Genomic DNA, 16,855 nt, shown 5'->3' on the forward strand with positions numbered 1-16,855 from the left:
TAAAGCAGTTACACTACAGCTAATTAGCCAATATTCTGTAATCACTCTTCTAGTTCACTTTTTTCTCTGAAGACATCTGAAAAAATCATATTCAATTCCTTAACAGGAAATTCATCTCCTCTCTTTGAAGAACACGAATCCAAAAATACCGAGCATTTCCTCAGAAAACAATAAATAAAACCACTTCATTAGGATAATTACATAAATATCTAAGCTTCCTAACACATTCCTCATAAAACAGACTAAGCTTTAGAGAAGTTTTAAAAAAAACGTGTTGATGGCATCCCTTCAGATGGTGAAACAGAAAGCTCAAGAATGCCTGAGGCAATAGTTTCACAAGCATTTTAAGGCAGCACTGTTCCCAAAAGGAGCTGCCCCCCTCAAGTGGTTATTTCATTTTGTGTGCCAGAGACAGCATGTGTGCTCCTGCTCTTACCATGAGCACACCATCAAACGGGGAAGGGAAGTGATGAAAGCTGTTATTTCGGGAGGAGAGACTCAAACTGTGTCCTGAACCTTCCCTGGAGAAGGGAGGAGCTCAGCTGGATGCAGGCTGACCCCAGCTGGCCACACAGAGCTGAGCAAAGCCACTGAAAGGGGAGAAAAGGCTTTGGGATCAGGTCTTGTTACAGCTGTCTTACCATGTAAGATGTTTAGAGATTTGGGGGCTTTCAGCTTTGTCAAGGCAGAAGTTAATATTATTTTTCCAGAACGACACTTGATATGGACCAAGAGATCCTCAATTTCATTTAAGTCTTTCTTTTATATGACATAAGTTCAGTCTCCAAGTTATCAGCATCCAGATACTCAAAGCATGAGCCCTGAACTAGAAATCAGCTCTTCTGCCTCGTGCCATCGGTGAAATCACACAGGGCTGTCCATGGATCACACAAAATGGATCATGGTGTCCTCCTCCAAAGCACTTTGGGAACCACCAACTTCTCAGGAAGTGAGAGGCAGAACATCAGGACCTGGTTTCCTGCAGGCCCAAGTCCCCTGTTGTTCCCTCTCTTCTTGAGATACCTCCTCACCCCAAAAAGCCAGCTGTCCTCATGTGGTCCTTACACCCATGAGTAAAACAGGACTCCTTTACTGCCATAAAGGCCAAAATAAAACAGTAGCAATGAAAATTCATGTAATTTCTGATCTGTACCTGCTTTTCCCTCAACAAAAGAACTGATTTGGTCACTCCACCCAGGGCCTTATTTTCAAGACAATCTACTTGTCCTTCACATTTGATTAAAATTACCAACCAGCTTCAAAAGGTGTTAGAACAGTGAAGAACCAGAGCCACAGTACAGACTAAAACCAGCTATTAATATATTAGAACAGAATTATGCTGTTTTGAAAAGGGATGTAACACTTCATTATCTAAATGCCACTTACCAACAAGCTAGCTCTCACATGTAGATGGCTCAGAAATACCAGCTATAATTAAAAATATATAAATTGAAACATAATGAATGTATTTTTGGCCCTTCAGCTAGAGGGTCAGAGCAACACAGATAGATAATGGGGGTTTTTAAGAATCTAAGAACATTGCAAAACAACTGTAATTAATCACTCATTGCTCAGAATACATACATAAATGTGTGTGTATATATAAATATATATATTCAGACATACATAGACACACAGAGGTAATAAAGCATATAATTGTAGAATAATTTGGAAGACCTTCAAAGATCAATTATCCAACCTCCTGTGCAATACAGCATCAGTTCTGAGGTCAGACCAGGCTGCTAAGAGCTTTATTCAGGTGGGTTTTGAGAGTCCCAAGGATGGAGATTGTACAGCCTCTCTGAGCCCAACCTGTCCCAGCACCTGACTGTTCTGCCCCAAGTTTTCCCTCATATCCAGTATGAACTCCTCTCCCTCATTTTCCTGGGCTAAACCAGGAAATATTTCAGCCTTTCTTCACAGGGCAAGCACTCCAGCCCCAGCCCCATTGTGCTGTGCCTCTGCTGAAGCTGTGACAGTTTTATCAATCTCTCTTTCCTGTTGGAAAGTATTGTATTTGCTGGGAATGCCTCAATGAAGACAGGAATGATACATCTGACTCCATGTTCTCAGAAGGCTGATTTATTATTTTATAATACTATATTATATTAAAGGATACTATACTAAAGAATACAGAAAGGATACTTAATGAATGCTAAAAAGCTAATAATGAAAACTCGTGACTCTCTCCAGAGTCCCGACACAGCTTGGCCCTGATTGGCCAAAGAGTGAAAACAACTCACACCAGAATCCAATGAAACAATCACCTGTGGGTAAACAATCTCCAAACACATTCCACATGAGCACAACACAGGAGAAACAAATGAGAATTTGTTTTCCTTTTCTCTGAGGCTTCTCAGCTTCTCAGGAGAAAAATCCTGGGTGAAGGGATTTTTTCAGAGAATGTGAATGCCACAGGAAAGAGAAACTGGACCAAATATTCCATGTACATTCCAAGTGCTGGGCAGAGGGGACGGTCCCTGTGTCCCCAGGTGTCTGCACCCCACAGTTAAACCAAAGCAGCTTCCCTTCCAAAACAGATACTCACTATATGTTCCAATATTTCATTGTGAAGTGACATTAAAAGTTGCAGCTGATACTCTTCTGAAGCATGACAAAACATTAAACATCTGGGCTGTTATAACCCAGGGCCCTGCAGAGCAGAGCAGGAGAGGCAGATTCATTCCCATCCCTGCAGGCATCGTGGTGAGCCCCAGCACACAAGCTGTGCAAACAGTCCTTGTGGAATGGAAAACTTGTAAAACTCTTTGTCCAGCTTCTTTGCACCACTCTTGGATGGCAAATGTATCAGTGTATGAGGCTGGTGAGCCTCTGACTGCGCACATCAGGGTCTTTTCATCTGTGGAACATACACCTGTTCTTTAGTTCTTCTTCTACTAAGGCACAGTGATGGGTACGAGGAAAGGAGATAAGGAGGGAAGAATCAAGGAATTTTACAAAAATGTATTTATTTTTTAAAAAATCACACAGGAAAGCACTACATGCAATGATTTGTGAAGAGTTTGGCTTGTCAGTGATAAACAAATAGACCCTCTCTAATGGCAACATCAGACACCTCCTGCTTTGATACCGACATTATGTAGCAAGCAAGAAACAGAAAAGGACACAAACAATGCATTTTTAAGTAAAATACATTTTACCACTAGATGTCCCTGTTAGAAAACTCTAATTTTGCACAAAACTGTGTGGGAAACAGGGCAAATCACCTGAATTAAAGCTGCTGGCACAGGTTTGTAAAACCTTCAAAAGCTGAAGTGACAAAAGCAGTGAGTATTGCTAGCAACCATGAAAGATAAAGGTAAGGGTTTGCCCTGTTCTTTCTGAGTACTGCTACCAGCTAAGGCACAGCACTAAGATATGTTAAGTGCTGAATTTAGTATGCTGCTGTATTTCAGATATGTACTGAGTGGGAGAGCAAACGGCAGGCAGGTGCAGTTCTCTCTTTAAAGCAGCCAGCATAAGGCAGAGGCTAGAAGCTGCCACTTAAACATGGTGACAGCCGCACCATTGCCTTTCCTCCACCTGCCCTGAACATCTAACCCAGCTCGTTTTGACCACAACTGGTTTAAACAAAGATCCCTGGGAAGGGATGGCAGCAAGTATCAGAACTGAGCTGACTTCACCTTCAAGCTTCTGGATTCCCCACACATCAACGAATTTTAAGCTTGAATTTATAAGAAAAAGCATGACACACCCCGAGTTTAAAGTAACTGGAGTGTATTTGCAGAGTTTTGTGCTAGCTGTTTTTCCTAACACTGATGTTTTGTCAACTACATTATTAATGCTTGTTTCAGCTCTTCGGATGGCTGCAGTTGAAGCTCACCTGTACCTACAAGCAGCCCCTGAATGAGGACATCTGAGAGCAATTACACAGCTCACTTTTGAAAGCTGCAACATTTCCACAACTTCAGTGAATGGAAACATAGCTCTCATTTGTCCATCCACAGGCTAATAATTTAAAAGTGCCTGTGCTTGTTGTCATAACAGGCACGTGACACCACAATCTCCTGAACTCTGCTCATGCCAGCTTTGAGACCTGCCTGTTCCACACCAGCTGGCCTTTGCTCCCCCTCTTCCATGAGGCCACCCCTGTGTCTCCTCTATTTCATTGTCTACCTACTCACATCATGACCAAATTATCACATCTTGGAGGAAGTCTCACCGCTTCAATTCATCCCACTGCTGCAGCTGGGTTTTGCTGAGGAAGCTGTAGCACCTTCCCCTTCCCCAGCAATGAGGAGAAAGGCAGCTCCAGCCAGGAAAAGGCAGAGAAAGTCTTTCTCTGCCTTATCTCAGGCACAGCCACCTTTCAGGCCCAGAGACCAGCTGCAAACACCTGGAAAATCCTTACCACTCCCCAGAGAGCAACAAGAACAATCAGAAGAGGTGGAGCCTCGAGTTTGCAAATCAGAGCCCAAATTCAGTGGTTTTAATTTCGGTGAGAAAGAGGGGAGGAAGAATCCTGTGAGAACCAGAACAGCATGCAAGAGAGAACCAGGTCCAGCTTTGTGACAGGACCAAGGCTCAGAGCTGTCCTACAGCCTCTGACCCTGCAGGTCCGGCTTTGTGACAGAACCAGGGCTCAGAGCTGTCCTACAACCTCTGACCCTACTCGGAACCCTGAAGCCAAAGCCGTGTGTGACACAGAACTCGTGTTTAACCCGCAGTCCCAAAGCCTCTTCCCGGTTACCCGTCACGGGATGTGTCAGAACACGCAAAGAACCCCAGTGCTGTTCCTATTTCGGCTTTTCAGAGGAACGCGGTCCCGCAGCCGCCCGGGGGAGGCTCGGCCGGGAACGGGGAGCCGTGGCCCGGCACGGCCCCGCACAGCCCCGCCGGTCCCGGGGCCCTGCAGCGCCCCCCGGGGATCCCCGGCCCCGCCGCTCCCTTACCCAGCTCGGTGCCCGGGTTCCGGCCGGCCATGGCCCCGCTCTCCGCCCCCGGAGCTCCGGCTGCGGGCCCGCCCCGCTCGGGCAGGAAGCGGCGGGGCCGGGCCGGCTCGGCCGCACCTCGGCCCTGCCGCGGGCATGTTCCTTTCCTCAGCAGGAACGGGGATATTCCGCTCCTTTGGAAAGGCTGAACCTGCTGTTGGGGATGAGTCAAGGCACTGTCCAGTGTCTTCGTGTTGATTCAAGGAGGAGCTGCTGCCGCACATACACATGGGGTTAATAAACATGCCAACCTGTAAAACTTCTAGTGGTACCTGCAGAATGAAATTCTGGTAACAAAGCCACTGAAAACTTCATGGCCTTTACATTTTTTTTCCAGATCTGGAAAAAATACACAAAGTTTCATGAAAAATACATTGTTTATATTGTACATTGTTAATATTGACGTTTAGATTAAACAGTTTCCAACTTAAAGAAACCTCAAACTCACAACGGCATCGGGTAAAGCAGGAAAGGGCCATAGCTATGAAACATGAGAACACTTCTTTTTCGCTTTTCTCATACCAAAACTGCACGTGTGCTTTCAGAAGCAATGGTTTATAAGACAACAGTCACTCTAGATGTATAGATACCATTTGCACTGTGTATTTAAACAGTCCAAAAATTACAAGCTTTCAAGTACTTGTGGCATTGCATCCTCCTCCTCCCCCTTTTCCAGGCCACACTGTCATCTAAGAAATACTTGTGATGCCTTGGCCTTGACAAACAGCACTGAGCTCGGCTCCTCCTGAGCTCATCAGAAACACTGTCTGCTTCCAGGAACTGCTGCTGTCTAGGGAGCTCTTGTTTTCTTTAGGAACAGCCTTGGAAATTATTTTTCTAGCCCTAACAGCACAACGTCCCTGTTCCCACACTTTCACGCTTTCTAACTGTGTCTGGGATGAAATACTGTTACCTTAGGTGTCCAAGTAAATTAGGCTTGTAAGTAAGGTTAAGTCCTAAATTAGGTTAAATGCTGTTAAGTATTATTCCTCTGTTAAATTGTTACAGTAAATTTCTAAGTTAGGTGGCTTATGTTAAGTGCTGTTCCTCTGCTAAATTGTTAGGTTTAAGGTAGACGTTAACACTACTGTTGAGTGCTGGTAAAGCCTAAAAGCTTATTTCTTTTATCCTCACCCTTACTATCCTTTTGCCACTTGAACACAGACACATCCCTCTAAACAGTACTCTGTTAATTTCTGTTTTGATTGCCTGGATTTTGTTTGGTTTTGTTGTTGCTTGTTTTTCCTTGGCGTACCTTAACTGTCCTGTAAGTAGTAGAGGGAATCTTGCCAACAAACTTCGTTGTCCTGTCACTTAATATTAAATCTGGGTTTTGCTGGTACCCTTACTGGTGATTTTTCAAACACTTGTTCATACCAGTATTTTAGTTTTGTTGGGTTTTTTTTCAATTTTCCAGTATTTTAGTAGCCATTACTAAGTATTAGGTTTCTATAACTATTACCTGTTTCATTTTTATGCATCCCAGAGCAAGCCGTAAATGCAGAATAAGGGACACGGTTTTCTGGTGAACTTGGGAACAACTAGGTTCACAGCTGAACTTGAGGTTAAAGGTTTTCTTCCTCAGTTAAATGGTTCTGAGATTCTATTCCAGACCTCTCTATGAAATGCTATAGAACCTACTGCAAATATGGAATAAAACCCACAGCATGCAAGAAGTCCCACCATGGAGCAAGGTGTTCAAAATCCTGTATTTTAAATACATCCAATTTCTAAATTAAAATTTTTATGCTCAAATACTAGACATGGAGCCCTCATAAGTCTTAGTGGAATTAGCAAGACTGAACCATTTAACTGTAAAGCAGAGTTGTTTGTTTTTAGAATAAAATTCAAATAGGTAATTGCAAATAGGTACAGTCTGCAAAAACAGGACAATAAGGACAAGTATGAATACGAAAAAATAAAAAGGTGTGTGAATAAATATACCTCTTACCATACAGAATGCATTATGTAAAGCTTTCAGCATAACATTAAAGGAAATGACAAGTGGAAGAATGGCAATTATTTTCTTTAATGAAGAAAATATGATTTGTAACCTTGAAAGAGTAACTTTTTTATCCAGTCTGGAGGACTAAACCCAAGCTTTACACAGATTTGCAGCCAGCCTCTGATATTTTCATGTACAACCAAATACTTCAGGCAGCACGTTTAATTTAGGAATTTTCACTGTTTTTCTTTTTAGAGACTCATGTTTACATTCAAACTTGAAAGAATAAAAAAGATACAAAGCTTACAGATCAAAGAACTTGCCACCCTCTGTACCAACACTAAAACATTCTTTTGCTTTCTCTCTGTATAGTACAAACCCAAGATGCCAAGGATTACGTGATTAATGCAGTTGCTTTTCCATTTCATGAACCCAATGCTCAAAAGTAATGTACGAGTTTGGAGAGGCTTTTTATTTAGACAACTGAAAACAGTTAAACATTCAGAAGCAGCATACAATGAAACAAAACCCGAACCAAATACTTTTAAGTACATAATCCCTTCTTTTCAACTAAAGCCAATTTTTCCAACTTCCAAGAAAAAAAAAAGGTAAAAGCCATTGTATCTCTTCTTTGTAATAATGAAAACACACTACAATGAGTCTAATTGAGATTGGAGAGACTGGATCTTGGCTTGCACACTTCTTTGAAAAGACAGTAGGCAGTTATGCCAAAAAGCCAGCAGAACTCTACTACTTGTCTTTTGGGTTTTTATTTGGATGCTGAGTTCTCTTACAGACAACACCTAGCCAGTTCCACTGCATTCTCATCAATTACTGCCCATCTTTGCCCCACGGAGGGAGCGCACTCTGGAAGGCTGCTGTCTGTCACTGCTCACTTGATTTAGTCTCGCATGTCCACGTGTCACATAACAGCTGCAGTAATCAGGCTTTCACTTCAGGAGTTGAGCTGTACACTGTATCTGAGTTTTCAGAGGCAATCTCTTCTGCAACTAAATAAAAAGGGTGTTATTTAATTCCACTTTAGATGTAGAAACCAAAGAAATGTTGCAAGGATTGCTTAAAGAGACCAGTTCCGTTTGTTTTCCCATTCAACCTGACCCAGCTGTTCTACCCCATCTGTTCTGCCTGCACAGCTCCTGTCTGACACTTACCACATAATCAATGTCAGGCAAATGCATTCAAAGATCTTTAGAAAAATGCCAGAAAGCACTTGAGGGAAAGTACTTCTTTCATACTAAGGAATGCTATCATCTTGATTATCTTTTAACACTGAAGTAGTTGAAGCTGACAGTTCAGGTCATTACCTATTTCCTCCTCTGCAGTTCCTGGAAGGGTAGTCCTTGCTTTTGCTGCTTCTGCATTCTCCTCTTCTGTAGGGAAAGAGCAGAAAAACAAACAGTCAATACCTTCAGTTTCACCCACAAACCTTAATTAATAAAAAGTCATTTCTATGTAATTCAGTGTTGAGGAGAAACACTTAAGCAAGCAATTCTATTAATGAATATCCACATGTAGTTATTGCCTTCCTCTCCCTAAGCTGAAAGAACCAGAGTACAATATAAATTAGAACTACCATCCACACTTCTAGAGAGTCCCTCTTTCAGAATTACAGAAGTGGTATCACATCTTTCTCACTCTTTCACACAGAAATACATCAGGCTCTTGGTTTAAATACCCACAAAATGTCTATATTCAAAAACCTTATGGGTGTAATGTTAACTGCTTACATGACAGCTACAGAAGTACATCCTTCAATCTAACAAATATGAGTAGATCAGAAACCCTCAGAAGAGAGGAGTTACTGTACGAAACTCAGTGTTCACCACTAATGATGGATATCACTTCAAAAGTGCACACAAAGTAGCCAAGTTTCCCCAGGACCCAGCACACACTTACCAGGAACTACACACTTCCAAAGGCCATAGGTTTTCCCTACTGTTGTCTGCCACAGCCTTAGTGTTCCATCCTCAGAGCCACTTGCATATAACTCTCCATCGGGGCTAAATCTCACGCAGTGAATGGGACCAAAGTGCCCTTTGTAAGATTCTGAAGGGAACATGTCAACACCGTCAATTTCAACTTTCAGCCAACAACTGAAATTTAAGTACAAACTGATCAGTTTCTGATACAAAACAGAGTTTCCATGAATGGGTGTGTCAGCAATGGCTACTTTAGGCATTTAATAAATAAGATATTAATGTTTCATTAACTGCAAGGAAAAAGGTGCTTAGTTATTCTAGACAAAACTGCACAGCAAGCCAGCAGCACAGGGTAGACATACTCTGGTCCTTTAACCACTCCTTTCACAAACAATTTTAAATGAGGACTGGATCAGTAAGAAAATGTGCTTTTTTAGAAACAAATTTGGCCAACACATCGTATTTTTCATAAAATCTTGTAACTGACATATCTAATGAACAGTATGAAAATTTAGCATACAGCTATTATAGCAATACAAAATGAGGATTTTTTTTAAATAGGTGCAGAATTGTTGAATGGGTATTTTAATTAGGGATACTGAGATAGCAAAAAATGTTTAACTGATTATATACCTTTTTATCATCCTCCTTAGCACAGCATGCTATGCTAAGACCTCATTTGAGTACAACAGTTTCATTTACTGGTCATTATTTTATTAATACCTATTTCAGAACTCCTTTATGATTATAGGAGACAAACATACCTAATTCTTCTCCTGTATTATAGTCATATTTATAGAGTTTAAAATCTTCACCACCTGCAACCAAACATTCTTTCGCAGGGTGAAGAGATGCAGAATTGATTGTAGCAGGTGCTTCAAATGATTTAATCTGCTCTAGACTGAGGGAGAAAAGTTTGTTAACAAAGTTCAGAGTAAAAAAAAAAAAAAAAAAAACAAACAAAATCCTGAGAGCAAAGAAACTGGATTCTACTAATCTCAACTACTTTTCCCAGATACAAAATACAGCCCCACAGAGTTTCTCAAACAAGTTTTGATACTTGCTAATCATGCTTGTCAAGTTAGAAATGAGTTTAGATTAAGCAAAACAAAAGTTCACACATACAGAACTACTTTCTGGAATATGTTTAAGCATGTAACTTCCTTTCTTGAAACATCATAGAGATGCCAGTTTTGACATCTTGGTGACTCTGGCCTTGTACAGCCAGTTTTTACCCACAAGAAGCCCATGACTCCACCTGTGAAACCTGGGAGTTGTGGACTCACGTTTCTGCACTATGAAAAGCAATAGTCTTCCCATAGGTTATCACCAGTATCTGTCCTTCTGGAACATACTCCATGCTGCTCACTGACATTGCCACGTTTAGTGATTTCACCTCAGTCATGGTACTCCGGTCCCAGAGGCTAAAAAGGAAACAAAAAGGGAAAAAAAAGACTCAAACTTCTGCAAATCAAACAATTTCCACCTCACATCCATGGCAAGACCTGCATTAGGTTCTTCAGATTCTCAGCGGCTTTATCTGCATTCTCACCTAGGCAAGGCTTAAGACACATTCCCTTTTTTAAAATACTTTTACCTTTGCAGCTTAATGCCACAACATTAAATGTTATATACACACCATTTAACTACTCAGTGTTTCTCCTGGAGATTAAAAATCTTGATTAAAGTCTTCGAAGCAACAGACCTTGAAGCAAGGCTTGAAGATTCTATTCTTTTTACTTCAAAAGACAAAGAGGTACTAATCCCAGTTTACAGAGGTTCATTGAGGATAATAAAGTTTTATATCTAGCAGTGCAAGAAGTATCTAAGCAGAAATTAAATCGTGCTGCTGTGACAAACAAAAATCTTTATTCATTAGCTGACTGCTGCATTTCTATTCCTACAATTTGGAGGAAAACAAATAGTACTAGGCTCTTGCCTATCTTTAACACTAGGAAACTGAAGAAGACAAAGCAGCTCAGGACAGTATGCATGCAAGAGACCTCATCTATAAATTCATCTTCTTCAGGATTACAAAAGGCATAAATTGATTTTATGCAGTTCTCATCTCTTCTTATCAAGGAGAACACATCTGTGAGGAGCACACATTTATGGGGAAATGAGAACTATTACCAAAATGATCTCTGACAGCACAACAGAGCTGTATCAGGCATGCAGCTAGAATAATCTAGAATCAGGTAATTTGTGTTACTCATATCCTTTTCCAAAATAACATAACTTCATCCTCACATAGAGCAGGACAATACAGAAAGCTCAAAGTTACTTTTTCTTACCGGACAGTTTTATCATCAGCTGAAAGAATCTGTTTGTCATCACTGCTCCACAAGGCCTTTTTAATGCCAGAAGTATGTCCACTGACAACATCAGGTTCTTAAAAGAAAGCAGAGTATTTTAATACATGTAATAAAATGAAATAACATCGTGCAGCAGTTTGGGGGCTTCCTTAAGCTACACAGATTTCCCTCTACTAGAGACTGTAGAGGGAAGCACTTAGGACTCTATTTGGAGATCTTATTCCAGGAACAGGATAAATGCAAACTGGGTATCTGATTGCCTAGCTTTTAAAAATTTCACTAGGTGAACATCTGTGTTCTCTGGCTTCCTATCAACCATCAACAGGTCAGTATCAACATGAATTCAAACCCTCTTAAATATTTGAGTTGTTTTTTTCTCTCAGAGGACTAAATTCTAATTAATTAGATCAATTTCTAGTGTGTCTGCACTGAACTGAAACATGTCCTGCTTGATGTCTCATTCCTGGAAGTGTGCAAGACCAGGTTGGATGGGGCTTTAATCAGTCCATAGAAGAGGGTTTGGAACCAGGTGATCTCCAACACAAGCAATTCTGGGACCCTTATATACCAAAAGCTCATAAACATTACATTTGTAAAACAACCCTCAACATTGTTCTTAGTGATTCATAACAGAAAGCAGCCCCTTAATTTCAGAAGTTTTATTTAACTCAAAAAAGCCCCCAAGAGTCAGTTTTAAAAGCAGACTCACCTGCTTCTGGCTTGCTCAAGTCATAGATACGCAAGAGCTTATCTTGTCCACCTGTTAACAGATAATTGCTATCCTGAAACAGAAGTTATAGAGAGTCAACTCTACTTTGAATCAAAATACAGCCTTTGCCTGTGAGTTAAAATCACAGCTTTTTCTCTCAGACAGCCTCTAACACACTTGTTACGTTAACCCTACAGTCCTAAAAACGGGCAGTGGTATTTTACATTATTTACCTGTTAAGATTTACAACAAAAAAAGCAAAAAAGTAACTAATAGCAAAACATACTCAAGAGCTTATTTCCCTGGTGAATAAGGTATAAAGGTTTCTCATACCTGTGTAAAATCCACACTTTTGACAATGTGTTTGTGAGCCAGTGTGATTAGTTCATCGCCTGACACAGCATCCCACACTTTGCTAAACAACAAGAGGAAATATTCATATTTTAGAAGCACCAGCTCAAATCAACCTGGACAGTCAGATGAATTTGTAAGCAATCTTTCCTGATGCCATCACAACATTTTATCCTAAGTGCTACATTCTTATAAGTTATAACCTAGTTATTCATTAAGAATGTTTTTTATATTTATACAAGAGCTTTTTTATGCTCTTCTTCAGGACCATGCAAACCAATTAACATTTTAGTTTGAAGACAAAAGTGGCTCCTATCTGCAACTTCATTAATAGAATTTGCCCTCTACTGACAAGATTCAACTTGCAAAATATTCATTAATACTGTAAACAGCACAAACAACATAAAACATGGAAGAATTAATTCACTAGAAGTTTCATGTAATAAAAAGAGGTTGACTGCTAGATGAAAACTAAAAATCCCTCTTTCAGCTCTTCTATAACTACAGTGCCAGAGATTAGAGCTGCACAGAAAAGTTGAGTAAACCAGTATAATTAAGCACATCAAGAAGCAATCATAGTTGTTCAGCATGACACAATTAACTGCAGCTACTTTCAAGAAGGTAAAAATCTACGTTTTAATTTGGCTGGCCAAAAGTAAGCTAATAGTTACTAAAGGGAAACAAATGAATCAGTAATTTAGTCCAGATTGCTGTCACCAAAGAGCTACAGAATAAAAATCAAAACACAGATCAAGAAAACAGTGCATCACTTACGCTGTGAAATCTGCTGCTGCTGTAGCTGCTTTAGTGGCATCTGTGTTCAGGGTGGCACCCCAAACAGCCCCTTTGTGACCCAGAAATGTGCCAATCCAGTCTCCTGTGTCCCCCTGGCGCAGCATGGGCTTGCCATCTTTACAGAAACAAAACCAGTAGTCAGGTAACATGGTAAAAGAAGGCAGCAGTTTTTTAGAAGAAAAAATATTCCCTTGCACCAGCACGTGGAAATACCCCATACTTTACAAAGCCACTCTTTGCAGAGGGGTTCAGCATTTAGATGAGTTTAGATGTGCAGCTGTACTTGCTGCATGCATCTAAACTGTACCAACATTCAAATGCTACTGCAAATGAGATAAAAGTTTTCTGGTAAAAGACTGTAACCTTGTGCTAAGATGGTAGAAAGGAACATTTCATTTAGGTTTGATTTTTACTAAAGTTTTCTTCAAGCAGGACAGATTTGGTTTGTTCATTTTTTTACACTGGAACAATATTATGAAGTCATCAGTATGCAGAAACAAGCAGTGAGATATGATTAAAACATACAGCAATACAAAAATGAAGTAGTAATAGAAAGCCTTTCCTATCATCAGTTTTTTCTGGAAGGCTATCAAAGAGTTGTTCACACAAGATGTAGAGCTGAACTGGAAGCACTTTAAGGCAGAAAAGGAATGCCCTTTAAAACCTATGCACGCAAAAGATTAAAATATACATGCACTAGGATAAAACGCTATTCCCACAGTGAGCACAGAGTTCTCACCATGCCGTGTCCAGCAGGGCAAGGCAGCTGGTCAAACAGGAGCTCGCTTTAAATCCACAGCCGATGGAAGCAGGAACTTTTACAAACAAACCATTCTGGAGACCTCCCACCCCTTCAGCAGCCGGGATCCCGACCAGGCGCATGCGGGCTCCGGCACCCCCGGGCTAACCCGGCAATGAAGCACCCGGAGAGAGAACCGGCTGTCCGCTCCCTTCGCCATTCCAGAGCACACCGAGGCGGTGTCACCGCCCCGAGTGGCCAGGACAGCCCCCGAGCCCCTCCCGCCCCACCGCCACCCCTCGGCTCGGCGATGCGCGGCCTACGACCGGCGGGGTGCCCCGCGCCCACCCCCGGGGCGGGAGATCCCGAACAAAGCGGCCCGTCCCGCTCACCCTTGCAGGCGCTGATGAGGAAATATCCGTAGGGGGTGACGCCGCTGAAGGCCAGGTCCACCACGGGCCGCGTGTGGCCGGAGCAGGTGAGCGGGGTCTGCCTCATGGCCATGGCGGCGGCAGGAGCAGGGGCCTGGGCAGGGGCACGAGTCCGGCGGCCCGGCGGGAGCGGCGGTGGCGGCAGCGGGGGAAGTGACGGGCAGGAAGCGCTTCCCGGCGGACGCGCGTCACGGGCTGGGGCGCGGCCGCAGCGGCGCCGCCCCGCCAGGGGGACGGGCCCGAGCTGCCCCTCTCGTCCCATCCGTGAGAGAACCGTGCGTCTCTCGTCCCGCTCTATGAGGGAACAGAGGGCTGCTCGACGTCCCATTCATCCCTCATCCCGCTCTCTGAGGGAACAGCGGGCTGCTCGCTGTGCCGTTCATCTCTCATCCCGCTCCTTCAGGGAACAGCGAGCTCTTCCCCGTCCTCTTCATCCCTCATTCCGCTCCATGATGGAACAGCCAGTTTTTCCCTGTCCCGTTCATCCCTCATCTCCGCTCCATGAGGGAACAGCGAGCTCATCCCCGTCCCATTCATCTGTCATCCCGCTCCATGAGGGAACAGCGAGCTCCTCGCAGTCCTCTGCATCCCTCATCCATCTCCTTGAAGGAACAGCGGCGACTTCCCCGTCCCATTCAGCCACCATCTCTCTCCATGAGGGAATGGCAAGCTCCTCACTGTCCCGTCAATCCCCTCATCCTGCTCCTTCAGGGAATAGCGACCTCATCGCTGTCCCGTTCGTCCTGTCAGAAAAATTAATCCATATACACCAGAGGTTTATGTCCAAAGAGGAGTCCTTTAACTGTATTCAAATAAAGAGAGAGGTCATGGGCATTTCCCATGGGGTGTCTCAAATTGTTAAAGGATGCAGCCTCCTTTTTATCCTAATTTCCAGGCTGTGTTTCCCTCTCTCTTGCCCCGTTGGCTGAGGTACTTGAGAAGTACAGATTTCCCGAATCACTTAATATAGACACCTTTCTAATATGCAGCCCCCCCTTTTTGTTTTTTTCCTTGTGTTCTTTTTCTCTAAATCCAGAGGTTTAGCACAGGCTTGAATGAGTAACAGTCTCTGTCAATAGTGAAATTTATGTTTCCCCCCCATTGCTTCTTTCACCTCTCAGTATCTGGCCTTGTCTACCATCAGGCCTGCAGTTTGTTTGTAAAGACAACTCCTCATTCCTTTCACAGAATTCACAGAATGACCAGGTTGGAAGAGACCTTCAAGACACATAGAGTCCAACCCAGCCCCAACACCTCAACTAAACCTTGGCACCCAGTGCCACATCCAGGCTTTGTTAAACACTGTGTTAATGGTGACTCCACCACCTCCCCGGGCAGCCATTCCAGAACTTTATCACTCTTTCTGTGAAAAACTTTTTCCTAATATCCAACCTACATTTCCCTTGGTGCAGCTTGAGGCTGTGTGCTCTGGTTCTGTCAGTGCTGCCTGGAGAAAGAGCCCAACGCCACCTGAGCACAGGTACCTTTCAGGAGTTATACAGAGATATGGTCACCCCTGAGTCTCCTTTTCTCCAGGCTGAGCACCCCCAGCTCCCTCAGTGGTTCCTCACAGGGTTTGTGTTCCCATCCCCTCTCCGGCCTCGTTGCCTCCTCTGGATGCACTTGAGCCTCTCAACGCCCTTCCCAAACTGAGGGGCCAGAACTGCACACAGCACTCAAGGTGTGCCCTCACCAGGGACAGGGACAGGGGCAGAGTGACCTCCCTGCTCCTGCTGGCCACACCATTCCTGATCCAGGCCAGGAGTCATTGGCCTTCTTGGCCACCAGGGCACTCTGCTGGCTCATGTCCAGCCAGCTGTCAACCATTACCCCCAGGTCCCTTTCTGCCTGGGCACTGTCCAGCCACACTGTCCCCAGCCCACAGCATTGCAGGGGTTATTGTGGCCAAAATGCAGGACTGGGCACTTGGGTTTATTAAACTTCATCGTGTTAGACTCTGCCCATTCATTCAACTGTTCCAAGTCTCTCTGCAGAACCCTCCAACAGATGGACACACGATCCCAGCTTAGCATCATCCACAAATTTACTGATGAAAGACTCAATCCCCTCATCCATGTCCTCAATAAAAATACTGAACAGAACTGGCCCCTCATCCTGCTCCCTGAGGGAACAGTGACCTCATTGCCATCCCGTCCACCCCCTCCTCCCATTCCCTGAGGGAACAGCGACCCCTCACCATTCCATCCATCCACAGGCGGCCAAGGTCCCTCGGTGCCCTGCCCTCTGATAAACCAGCTGCAAGTGACTCCTGCCAAAAGGCAGCCCAGCCCTTCCTGCAGGCTCCCCTTCTGGCCCACTGATCAGCCTTTCCAGCTGGGAAGGCGATGGGAAAGCTCTGAAGGATGTGGGGATTCCTGGGATAGCAGCACCCACCTGTTTGGGCATTTTTATGCCAAAGACAAGCTGATGGTGCTGTCTGGACTTGCCCTCAGAAGCGTCTAAGGATGGCACTTGGAAATGTGTCACTGCCCTTGCTCAAAGCTGTGGGGAGTGGTGTTTCTCTTAACCTGGAATCAGAATGACTGGCAGTTAATCATCTCCCTTAAGCCTTACAACTAGGAAAAGTATTTAAATCATTAACCAAAAACTGAAACTGGAGCTAACTGCAGACTTCCACAGTGTTTTTTATTTAAAAGATAGGCACAGTGTTTCACGTT

At 43.4% G+C, this 16,855-nt stretch overlaps 2 protein-coding genes across 2 annotated transcripts in view; both read right to left on the reverse strand.

Moving 5' to 3' along the window:
* The window catches only part of DERA (deoxyribose-phosphate aldolase), a 49,611-nt gene extending 42,795 nt beyond the window's left edge, over positions 1-6,816 (reverse strand). The window contains exon 1 of the mRNA XM_071422113.1: positions 4,914-6,816. Coding sequence (XP_071278214.1) covers positions 4,914-4,944 — 31 coding nt within the window. The 5' untranslated portion in view covers positions 4,945-6,816. The remainder of the gene's footprint in view (positions 1-4,913) is intronic.
* Positions 6,817-6,962: 146 nt separating this feature from the next.
* Positions 6,963-14,352, reverse strand: STRAP (serine/threonine kinase receptor associated protein). The gene is made up of 10 exons (XM_071422112.1): positions 14,139-14,352; positions 12,987-13,122; positions 12,195-12,276; positions 11,862-11,934; positions 11,132-11,228; positions 10,124-10,261; positions 9,602-9,738; positions 8,815-8,964; positions 8,223-8,288; positions 6,963-7,907 (listed from the first exon to the last, which is right to left on the reverse strand). Exons 1-10 carry the CDS (start codon positions 14,248-14,250, stop codon positions 7,840-7,842), a joined length of 1,059 nt encoding a protein of 352 aa, XP_071278213.1. The 5' UTR covers positions 14,251-14,352; the 3' UTR covers positions 6,963-7,839.
* Positions 14,353-16,855: the final 2,503 nt, after the last annotated feature.

The sequence above is a fragment of the Agelaius tricolor genome, unplaced genomic scaffold (genome assembly GCF_023055355.1).
Source record: "Agelaius tricolor isolate 1412-34295 unplaced genomic scaffold, bAgeTri1.0.p SCAF_3, whole genome shotgun sequence".
NCBI classification, from domain to species: domain Eukaryota; kingdom Metazoa; phylum Chordata; class Aves; order Passeriformes; family Icteridae; genus Agelaius; species Agelaius tricolor.